This window comes from Bactrocera latifrons, unplaced genomic scaffold (assembly GCF_001853355.1).
Source record: "Bactrocera latifrons isolate USDA-ARS-PBARC rearing strain unplaced genomic scaffold, ASM185335v1 scaffold_10, whole genome shotgun sequence".
Classification (NCBI taxonomy): Eukaryota; Metazoa; Arthropoda; class Insecta; order Diptera; family Tephritidae; genus Bactrocera; species Bactrocera latifrons.
In genome coordinates, this window is record NW_017534408.1 from 117,207 (window position 1) to 128,318 (window position 11,112).

The window sequence follows — 11,112 nt, forward strand, 5'->3', positions numbered from 1 at the left end:
TTTGTGGATTTGTGGATTTCCTTACGCTATATGTGTGAGCTTTCAGGGTTGCCATATTTTTAGCATCCACTTTCAACATTAGGTTTATGAATTCGGTTCAAGAGCAAACTGAAAGCTTTAAGTGCAGGACAGCAGCTTTTCTTTTTAAGTTTGGTGTGTGAACAAGGATATTCCTTGAATGAAGGTGTTATGAAAGCTCTTTTAACTGGTGCACCCATTGAAAAGAAATGAGGAAATGCATATTTAAGAGATGAATATTGGTAAAGAAGTGATAAGCTTCCAGAAGTGTACAGTTTAAATCTAATTTTGTAGATGCATTTGACTTTTAATATTTGTAGAAATATTACAGTTATAGATTTGAAACATTACGGCATGTATTTGAACTATAAAATCATTACTCTTGCACACTGTGTGAAAATGTTCATTGGACGCTGATAACGTAGATGAAATATATTTGTATATACAAGTATATACTGTTATGTATACAAATTTAATATATTTGTACGTTAGTATGTAAAAATTAAATTTTGTTTATAATAAATATTTTATTGGTGTCAATCTTGTATTATTCTTATCATATTTTTGAATCGGAAATCCCACGCTTTAGCTCCATAAGCTTGTTCAGTCTCAATGAAATTGTGTCGTGCAAATGTTGCCTCGTATTAATTAACTTTTATTCTCAATTTTATTAGTCATAATTCAGAAAAAAAAAATCGTAAAATGCTTTTGGAAGTACTTCTGCTGCTAGGAATTTGTGCCAAAACACTAGGTTATTACTTAAGAAACCTATAACGTTCATAAAGAAGCTTAAAAACAAATAATAAATTTCAGCGCAGATGCCGGATCGCATCATATTCCCTGATATCGATGATTTCGAAAGTGAATGTACTCTGTCGGATGGAGAGCAAGGCATGTGTCGAAATATCAGATACTGTCCGAGTGCCTTAGATTCCAGAGAACGCGTAAAAACCTGTTATTTTGAGCGCTCGGAGCAGATCGTTTGTTGTCGCGACGTGCCCAAGGAGTATGCAACGACGAGGGGTATTTACTTTTGTCATTAAATTTTTATCAAAACTTTTGGCAGCATTGTGTAGCGATATTTAATTAAATTACAGAAATATTTTCCATTGAAAATTTTCTTACTAAATACAAATTACCTCTTTCAGCATGTTCTAGTTATTATCCCCTAGTCGACCAAATGGTTAGCGGCCTTAGCACACGACCTAATGAATTTCCATATATGGTAAGTAAAAATATAGACAATATAAAAACCTAGGCTCATATGTAGGCTATATATATAAGTGTTTTCATCTTTAGATTGCTTTGGGATTCGAGACAATGTTATCTGACCTTTTTGAGTTTAAATGTGGTGGTGTTCTGATAGCGCCTAATTTTGTGTTAACCGCAGCACATTGTGCGCGGATTGGCGGGTATGTAATGATACTTGTAACCGAAATAATATATATTAAAAAAATATTTCTTATTTAAGATTTTTTTTTATTATTTTTTAAATTTATTATATATATATAAGGATTTTTTCCTGCACCGAAATTAAATCCGCTTCATCAGCGTTTTTAATAACTCGAAATKTAAAATAAACACTTAAATTGAATTTTTTCAAAAATCCCAATTTATAATTTAACCGAAAAACCTATATTCCTAAAATTTTTTCATTAGACATTTTTCCCTTCTTCTCTCATTTTAGCGCCACACCTTCGGTAGTATTACCCGGTGGCGGCAGTCTGACTGACTACTCGGTGAGAAAGCATGAAATTGCCGATGTTCTAATACACCCGGATTATGACCCGAAGAAAGCCTACAACGACATAGCACTGCTTAAATTAAAACAGCCAATAGTGTGAGTTGAAACTCATATTATTAAATATTTTGTATAAATTAATTGAATTAATAATCTTTTTAAATTATTTTCAAAGAAATTTTCAACCAGCTTGCCTCGGCGCGACTGCTTTATTGGACAATGAAAACATCACGGCAATTGGTTATGGTCACACGCAGTTTGGTAAGACCGATTTTGTACTATTAGATTATAGAAGCTGTCAAGGGTTAGAAGAGGAAGAGACTAGAAAACATCTTCTAAGCGGATGTAAGGCTTTGTGTAGGAAAAGAATCGCAACTATCCGTTGAGAGTCTTCTGACCATGTTTCCGAGGTTGCACAAGAGGTTCAGCGAAGACATAATACAATGTGCAGATTTTAGTTCCGTTTCACAATGGCCTTCCCAAAAGCCTTGGTGTGTCGTCAAACATCCACTATATCTTCGTACCCACCATCAAGAGCACAGTATTGTTCAAAGGGGATAATAGAGTGAGCGGACTTTATTTCTGGTGGTTCAACAATGGCCTTCTCAAAAGCCTTGGTGTGCCGTCAATCAATCTATATCTTCAATCACTATATCTTCTTGCCTATCTATGTTAGAAATTTTTTTTTTTATTTGATTTTGGAGGCTTCCTAAAACAAAGTCGTTTTTTGTGAAAAAATTTACACTTCAGAATAGCTTAAGAAAATCAAATTTAAGGTCAAATCTCGTATTTCTTCGAGCATTACCCGATAATGGTGGCAAAATTTGTAGTAAAGAGACCAGCCGTGTGAAAATAATTCTGCTCTCAAAGTAAGATTCTGAGAACCGATTACAAGTTAAATTTGTTATTTCAAATACTTTCGTATCTATGGAAACTATTTACCGTATCAACTAGAATTTTCGGAGAATATATACATATATGGTATATATAAGCAAAAACATAGAACTTTGAAATTCAATCAATTCATATATAGAAGTATGGATTTATTCCTCTCTGCTCCTCTGTTCTTCTGATATTATCTCCATTGCTTATGCTCATAAGTATTAAGTACTGGAAACAATCTTTTATCCTCTTCAAGTGGATGGTTTTTATAGATACATTATTCTCTAACTTTCTTTTAATTGCAAATCTTTACTTGATAGATATTTAAAGAATCTTTAATTTTGAACAGACCTTGTATGTATATACCTATACCCATTCAGTTCTACTTCTAAACCCTCTTCTCAAGGTGGTCGGTCATCCGATGATCTTTTAAAAGCTTATTTATTGGTTGTAAGCAGTAAGGCGTGTCAAAAGTTTTATAAAGACTCCGTTGAGTTGCCAAGAGGACTTATGGATACTCAGTTCTGTGCACAGGATCGACAGTTTGGACGTGACACCTGTCAGGTAAGTTGGTGTAAATGACAACAATTAAACATTTTTATATTATCGCTGATCTGTTTTTATAAATTTAACTGCTACAGGGTGATTCGGGTGGACCTTTGATATTGAAGAATATACACATACCCTATGTGGTTGGCATAACATCCTTTGGTTTGGGTTGCGCCACGGAAGCGCCCGGCGTTTACACACGTGTATCCAAATACCTTCACTGGATCGAGCCGATTGTGTGGCCGAATTGAATGATATTCTTCTCTGGTGTTTTCAAAATTTTATGTTTCGCATTAAAAATATGCAATTTTTATAATGTAAATTAAATTTATAAAACTATTTTCTATAAATATAAGTTTCGCAACTGTCTAGTTCGTATAACTCCTCCAAACTGTGTTCTCAATCCAATCCAAGTACGAGTATATGCGTGTATAGACTCCAGGGTTTTGACTGCGGCAAAGCAAACCGAACGAAGTGATGCCGATCAAATGATAGTGTACACGATTTCTGCGTCGCCTTCCTCTAATATTATACTGCAGCGGACCGCCGGAGTCACCCTATGGAAAATTTTTGAATTAAATATCAGTTCTGCATTCTTCCTTCTAAAATGTGATTTGGCTTACCTGACAAGTATCGCGTTGCATTACAAAATCTTGTGCACAAACTTGACTCTTTATTATGCCGCGCGGCACTTCGTCCAGCTGTGGCAGACGCTGATTGCAATCGCTGTTCTCCACAATAGTCAGATTGAAGTCGGTAAGTAGCTGGGTGGGCGCTTTCGCAAACGAGGTGGCTCCAAAGCCCATGGCGAAAGCGGTGTGTATCGGTAAATCAGGATGTGTCCACAATCTGATTGGACGTACAAACTCGGTGAATCTGTGAAAAGTGCGTATATATGTATGTACAATTATTTTTTATATACAAAAATTTTACTTACATAACACTTGCATTTAAGAGTAAAAGCGCGATGTCATTGTAATAGGTCACGCCATCGTATTGTGGATGCGTGTATATACTTTGTATGCCAAATATTTGTGGTCCAAAATGTTGTGCATTCACCTTAAGATTGATTTCCCCGATGCGCGCCACCGTCGGTACTTCACTGTAAGTCAAAATAATGTTGAAAAGATTTTTGTGCAAAATGAGAAATTATTATGTATTGGGAGTAATAAATATACTTATAAGGTCCAGGGAATTTCTCGGAAAAAAAAATTTATTACGATGAACTAAGTAATAAGGATTCAGTCTGGTTTTAGTAGATTTGTTATGAACATGCACTATTCGCTACTATTATTTCAGGAATAATAAAGGACTCAGAGAGAGCATGTTAAAGAATGATTCAAAGTTAAAAACCAGCAGTTAATTTTGAAAAAGATTTGAATATTTTATTTAGGTAGCGAGCTGCGCTAAATGTGATCTCAGCCTATGAGATTAAATCGCTATAAGTGGAGGAGTGCATAGGAAAACTGCAGAGTATAAGGGGTAATCGGCAACGAGTTGGTCGTTAAATGGAACCAGAACAATGTATCGTTGGCGGAAGAGAAAGGTACGCGCCATGCGAAGATGCTATTAGGATTTCACAACCAAGAAAGGTTTAAATTCATGAGTAACTTCCTCCGAGACATATTCCGGCCAGAAGTCGCTCTCTATACTGTGAATAAAAATCTCTAGAAATATCTTCCAACATGTGTCATGGAACCGGGAACTCCTGAACACTTGTTTCTAGATTGCACAGCAATTTCTAAACACAGTCTCAAATTTCTTAGATCCATTTATAAGGTTAGGGATCACATAACCTCAATAGCTCCTATCAAGTTCCTGGAACTTATCAGTGGACTGGACCTTCGGGAATATGAGTGATAGAGGAGATAGCACAATGTATCTTAGGTTGCGTTTTAAACATTATTTAATTTCTATTATATTTAATTTCTGTGTAGTCAGCTGAATAGGCAAATAGGATACCGATACAAGTTAAAAGCTTGAGAAAGCTTTCTTTAAGTGAAATCTTTTTTTCGTATGATGGAATGTTCTTATGTGTTAGCATATATGTATATTTTTAGCTTACTCCGTTATATTGGTACAATGCGCTGCAGTTATTACGAAGGTCTCACTTATCAAACTGCCGCCGCATTTGTAATCATAAGTGTGGTCCTCCCTTTCAAAGCCCAGCGCTGTCTGTAAACAAGAGAGTGAGAGAGTTAAATTAAAACTGAAATTAGCTAATCATTTATTCTTATTAATATTGTTTGATTAGAAAACACTGTTTGTTCTATATTTATATGTAGTGATTATTAAAGAATTTAGTAAAGGGAAGAGGTTTCCCGTTTTTGATTTATTGTGGGAATTTTACTAAGAATGTGGATTGATAATTAAGTGTGTTTCAACAGAAAATCTTATTTATAATGAATTTCTTCCATAGTTTATATAAATAAACTTTGAGTTTATTCAAACCGGTTATCCCGGAGCGGTCGGTTGAGTTTGTTGAATAGCCAGAATTCACATGAAGCTCAATCCGACGGCACGATATTGTTTGAAAATTAGGCGAAAAACTCACGAAGAATCAATTCAGTGTGCGACGGTACATTCGGCATTATCGTGGTGCAAAAACCAAAAGTTGTCGGCTTATAATTCCGCATAACACTTGGATAGTTTTAATTGTTGACAATTTGACCGGTTATAATTAATTCGGAGTGCACCACACCTCGACACCCGAAGCAAAATGTCAACATAACCTCGGTTTTTTTTGGATTCGGCACACCGCTGCCACGATATCCGTTCGATTGGTCGTCTGTTTCCGGGTCTTAAGCATTGATCCAAGAATAATCACCAGTAGTAATACGTTTCATGTTTCAATGGTTTTCACTAAATCTTCCGCTATTCAAACGGTGCCAGTAAGATCTCTGACTTATAATCGTCGATTCTGAAGCACCAATTCCTTTATTTTATTGACGTGTTGATCATCAGTTGATATTGATGGCCGTCTTGGACGTGGTTAGTCGTCAACGCGTTCTCACCCCAATCAAAGTTCAAATATCAAATTTCTATTGTTCCAATATTCTGAACGTTTTGATACCAGAAAGTTCATTCCGAACACAAAATTTATTTAAACTTCTTTGTTGAATACATCAGTCATAGTAAAAGTCGCCGAATGCATTTTATGTACTTCAACGCTACTTTATTATTTTGATGTGACCTGACGGTCATACCAACCTAGAAAAAAAAAGAGTATTTCGACAAAAAGTCTAACTATCTTACTATTTGCTGCTCACAATAGCAGAGTATAAAATGCCATACAAATTTCTTTCTCTCGATTTTCACACAGAGTTATACCCGATATTTCCCCGAACGTTTGTTTCTGGGTATTTCAAACTTCGTGGCAAATTTAATTTATCCTTGTCTTATATAGAAACTAAGTATAGAGTCCTAAAGGTAAAAATCCCATTGCAACTTTTTACGAATATTAATTATCACTTCTCATATTTTTTTTCTTATTTACTTGATCTTGATTTGAGCGATCGTATAAGTACTCATCATCTCAATACTTTGTTTTTATAGCCTTTTTCGATCTTTTTTGAATGGCATTGCATTCCATTGTCATCAGAATATACCACGAATTCATATTATTTTTGTTTCTGCTGTATTTTTTCCACTTGAGTTGAATGTATATCTGTATGTATGATGTATAAATGCATAGCTTACCATATGCGGGTATTCACCGGGTGTTGCCAAAACACGACCATCGAACTCTGTATCGTTCGCATCCGCCGTGGTCTCTGCATCATTGCTATATATGTTTGCAATATACTCATTGTACTCTGTTAAAAATAATAATTAAGACTCACTTATAGTATTTGCTCGATTGTGTACTGCAAGGTATACTTACTTACTTCACAGAGCCGCCTTTTATTGTCTTCCGACCGTTGTTGATTCCTAATGGGTTGCCGTGAACTTTCGCTATTTTGTCGACGATCGCCATTAAACACTTCCGGTTCGTTTACATTTTCGCCATAAAAATTCCGTTCTGCGTTCTGATTAAATATGTTAACAGGTTCAAGTTCATTTCCGTTTTTACGACGAAATTCTTGTTCACGTTCACGCTCTCCTTCTCTTCGTCTTTGATCTTGACCGACATTACGTTCAAATTCGCGATTATTATTTTCGAACTCTGATATACGACTTTCGCTGGGTTGCTCATCTGAATTGCTCGGAAATACTATTTTCACATTATCTTCCCTGCGATTAAAATTTGGTGGTGGTGGGCCATCTGGTCGTCGAATGCCGACGTTGGGTCGCCTCACAATAGACACAATGTCAACTTCAAAAGTTGAGTCTTTGATGCGTGTCACCGACTCTTCGATGATATCGTTTGGTAGTGGTGGTGGTTTCGGTGGGAAATGTCTTTGCGCATTTACTTGACTCAAAACCGTTGCGGTTGCGAGCAAGCAAATTACCGTTTGAAAACACATTTCCTGCTTACTTCATGGACTAATATTGACACGAAGCTCTGCAAAGTGATGAAAGCTAGAGCACAAAGACGTTCTTAAGCGATCTGCAAACCGCGCGCTTCTGTAGTGAGTGAAACACTGAAGTGTGTAGCGTAAACAAATTTGTGATTCTCTGAGCTTGCTTTCTTATCGGATGACTGTTCCGAGTAGATACGGTTATGCAGTGTAACATACATACATATATGTGTATTTATTTAGGAGGGAGGGCAGCTTTAGAGAGTAAAAGATAATAAATAACATTTTGTGCGATTTTTATTTTTGATATTTTTCTTTCTTTTGTATTGTTTTCATTTAATTTTATATATTTTTAATGTCGGTGAGTCTTTTTTGACAGATTCAAAAGTACGGCAACACATATATTTATGCATACGTTGGTCCTAATGTAATATTATATTAAGAAAAATTAGAAATTTTTTATTTTTTTTTTTATTTTATCTAACTTAATTATTTATAATAATTTATTCATTCTTTCATCGATGGATTCGGATCGCTTTGAAGATTTTATTCGTTAATGAATGGTTTTCCTAAGACTGAATTATGTATGCCATAATATTCTAATCTCTTTATTATTGCTAATGGCTGGCATCACAATTGCCGCATGCGTAAGAGAACATATCACCGTTGACAGCATTCAACGCTATCTAACTAGTATCACTCTTGTTGTTTGTCCGAGCAGTTATTGCTAACTCGGTGGCGTTATGATAATGAACCAAGGCATCTCGTCATATGAAAAAGTTATTCAAGCAATCACTTTATTCCGATCTTTCAGTCTGTGTGGCAAGTATATGCGACATCGGCCGTTTCTACAAATAAGTATATCCGTGGAGAGAAAAAGATGTTTGCAAAATTACAGATCGATATCTCAAAAACTGATGGACAGACGGACTCAGACACGACCCAGTTCGTCATGCTGATCAATTATAAAGGGTGATCCATTTCGAGGCTTCCTACTTTCACAAAGAAAAAACATAGATATTCCAAATTTAATGGATATTCCCACAGGAAAAAGTCTAACGGTGTTTTATCACACGATCATAGTGACCATCGACTGGCCCAATACATGAAATTATCTGCAACCGAAGTGTTCTCTCAAGGAATCCATTGATTAATGCGAGTTGTAGGAGCGACGTTGTCTTCTCGAAACCAAAGATCATCACAAGCACGAACTTCAATTTCTCTTCGTTCCAAATGCAGTAATTTTGCTTGTTTACATACCCTTTGAGCAAGAAATGGGCCTCATCGATGAACAAAATTTGTCTCGAAAACGTCGGATCTTCTTGGAACTTTTCAAGAGCCCATAAGTACACGAAACAGATTCTTTACGGAACGTTAAATAAAGTTGAATTATTTGTTAAAACATATGTTTTCATCCGAAATTAGTACTTTCCTTCTTAATAGTAGGACAATGCTGAAGCAAAGTTTTCAATACCGACTTTCGTTTGAATACAATATAATATAATTTTTACACTCAAATTTACGTCTACGATTGACACTCAAAGTACCGATAATAAATATCATAGTGGAAATTTTCCTTCGATCAATAGAGATTTTGTTTTATAAATATAACAGATTTTTATTGATTTTCCAAAAGACAATAACATTATAACATACACATTTGTATTAATTTACATCTTAGATACTGATTCTCAAAGTGGCCGTATCAACAACGCTGGCACTTTGAATTTGATGAAATTGCGATGTGCCTCCAAGGTGTTCGTATTGAGCTGAAAGGCGAAAGCAATATTAATATTAATTTAAATCAGATGTATAACAGGAAATTATTAAAAAATATGAGCACTTTTCACATTTACATTTACATACAGACATATATAAATGAAGTATCTACTTAACCGGTTGATTTCAGCTGGTTAATTTCAATATTGATTTATACGGTCAAATTATGTATATAAGCCACTTCATTTTAATATTTAATGATGGTGAATTATAAAATAGTTTTTCATAATTTACTTACCGATGATTTGTTTTTGCAGTTCCTCAAGCTCCTGATCGTTGCTATATTTCAGGAATTGTACGCCAGGTTCATTAGCTGGTGCTGCGGTTGACAGAAGCACGAAGCAAGTCAAGATTGCGAAGATGAGCTTGAAAATATACATAGACAGGCTTATATGTAGACTTTTTGTAGAAGATAGAAAGACTTTTTTGTTAAGTCAGCCACTTTTTATAGAACTGAGTACCGAAAATTGATGGTTAGTTTACTCTCAAAGTTCGAATACCAGCTTGAGGTGAAATTTTGCCAGAAGTTATTATTAACGTTAAATCATTTGTAAGTCATTGACTTGAAACACAATTCGATCTTGTCAGCTCTCTTGCTATATTCCTATAGTTATGGAAAGAAAAGCGTGATTTACCGATTTCTCAGGAAAGAATAGTGATGGACAATGATTAGAACTATTTCGAAATTAAATATCACTAAAAGTCAGAGCCTGAGGATTGAGCGCTAAACTTAGCACATGAAAGATCTCTTAAATAAAGGCCATTTCGACGACTACTTAGCTGGGCTCACTTACATAATAAATATATTTTTATGAAATTTTGAAACACATAGTTGATGGATAAATAGATCTATTATTAAAAATTATAAATTTTTATATCAATGCTGGACTCTGCACCAAACGAAAACTGTTCTGGTTTGTTTGAGAAAATTATAATACATAATCTTGAAAGTCGAAAAATTCAATATAAACAAGTTTTTCAACTATGTTTCTTCTAAAACTTAGAATTGGTTAGGTTAGGTTAATATGGTAGGCCAATAAGCCGCACTTAGACCAGTTTGGCCCTTCGCGAGAGGAGTAGTCAACGTTTAGGATGGCTACGCTTGATGCGAATTTTAACAGATTGTGGGGCTTTACTGTCGATACCTCCTCCAGTGAATCATACTGTGAGGATGCCAAATGCTTACATGGTAGTGTTGCCAATGCGAGATAAGTGCATAAGACATGCTCCATTGTTTCTCAAGGCATTTTATGCAGTTTTCTCCATCTATCAGCCTCATCTTGCGGGCGTACGTCGCTACCAGACAGTGACCAGTTAGTATTCCCATCATGCTCCTATAGTCTCTTCTATCGAGTTAGAATTGTTTAATACACATTTGATATTTCAACATTTTGCAAAAAAAAAAACTACCTAACAATTCTTACGTAACTCACACGCGTTTGGTTGAAATCGTTGCCACATTTTGACTCACTGACACAATTTTCTCACAAATTCTATTCATTCAAATCATTTTTGTTTGAATTTGGAAACTTTCTTCAATGGAACACATAGTTATTAAAAAAAATATTTAACTTACCACTACGAATTTCATTTTGCTATTATATAATTGTTATCACACTTATCACCTAACACGAATTCACCGCCAACTAAGACGCCTCCAGCCATCAAAGCTTCATTTTATAC

At 35.2% G+C, this 11,112-nt stretch overlaps 3 protein-coding genes across 4 annotated transcripts; 1 reads left to right on the plus strand and 2 right to left on the minus strand.

Annotated features, from left to right (window-relative positions):
* Positions 1-640: 640 nt before the first annotated feature.
* LOC108966949 (serine protease snake-like) lies at positions 641-3,575 on the plus strand. Of its 2 annotated transcripts, none has more exons than XM_018930118.1 (8): positions 641-769; positions 832-1,041; positions 1,167-1,243; positions 1,318-1,430; positions 1,706-1,858; positions 1,935-2,020; positions 3,048-3,205; positions 3,283-3,575. In XM_018930118.1, the coding sequence occupies exons 1-8, from the start codon at positions 721-723 to the stop codon at positions 3,439-3,441; spliced, it is 1,005 nt and encodes a 334-aa protein (XP_018785663.1). In that variant the 5' UTR covers positions 641-720; the 3' UTR covers positions 3,442-3,575. The 2 variants fall into 2 exon arrangements, with proteins under 2 accessions (XP_018785663.1, XP_018785672.1); XM_018930127.1 differs by having other exon boundaries at positions 691-769; positions 837-1,041.
* Positions 3,540-7,790, minus strand: LOC108966940 (serine protease snake-like). Its single transcript, XM_018930105.1, has 6 exons — positions 7,074-7,790; positions 6,890-7,005; positions 5,256-5,365; positions 4,128-4,292; positions 3,814-4,066; positions 3,540-3,747 (listed from the first exon to the last, which is right to left on the minus strand). The coding sequence occupies exons 1-6, from the start codon at positions 7,654-7,656 to the stop codon at positions 3,559-3,561; spliced, it is 1,416 nt and encodes a 471-aa protein (XP_018785650.1). The 5' UTR covers positions 7,657-7,790; the 3' UTR covers positions 3,540-3,558.
* A 1,458-nt stretch (positions 7,791-9,248) lies between these two features.
* LOC108966212 lies at positions 9,249-11,112 on the minus strand. The gene is made up of 3 exons (XM_018928987.1): positions 11,006-11,112; positions 9,668-9,794; positions 9,249-9,419 (listed from the first exon to the last, which is right to left on the minus strand). The coding sequence occupies exons 1-3, from the start codon at positions 11,018-11,020 to the stop codon at positions 9,328-9,330; spliced, it is 234 nt and encodes a 77-aa protein (XP_018784532.1). The 5' UTR covers positions 11,021-11,112; the 3' UTR covers positions 9,249-9,327.

Excerpts from the sequence above, each read along its gene's own strand:
- LOC108966212 (XM_018928987.1), bottom strand. Across the intron at positions 9,420-9,667 it reads ACTGCAAAAACAAATCATCG|CTCAATACGAACACCTTGGA; the intron begins GTAAGTAAATTA and ends TTCGCCTTTCAG.
- LOC108966940 (XM_018930105.1), bottom strand. The coding sequence starts at position 7,656 with ATGTGTTTTCAAACGGTAATTTGCTTGCTCGCAACCGCAACGGTTTTG. Across the intron at positions 4,293-5,255 it reads CATTGTACCAATATAACGGA|TGAAGTACCGACGGTGGCGC; the intron begins GTAAGCTAAAAA and ends TTTGACTTACAG. Across the intron at positions 4,067-4,127 it reads CTCTTAAATGCAAGTGTTAT|ATTCACCGAGTTTGTACGTC; the intron begins GTAAGTAAAATT and ends CACTTTTCACAG.
- LOC108966949 (XM_018930118.1), top strand. The coding sequence starts at position 721 with ATGCTTTTGGAAGTACTTCTGCTGCTAGGAATTTGTGCCAAAACACTA. Across the intron at positions 1,042-1,166 it reads GGAGTATGCAACGACGAGGG|CATGTTCTAGTTATTATCCC; the intron begins GTATTTACTTTT and ends TACCTCTTTCAG. Across the intron at positions 1,431-1,705 it reads CATTGTGCGCGGATTGGCGG|CGCCACACCTTCGGTAGTAT; the intron begins GTATGTAATGAT and ends CTCTCATTTTAG.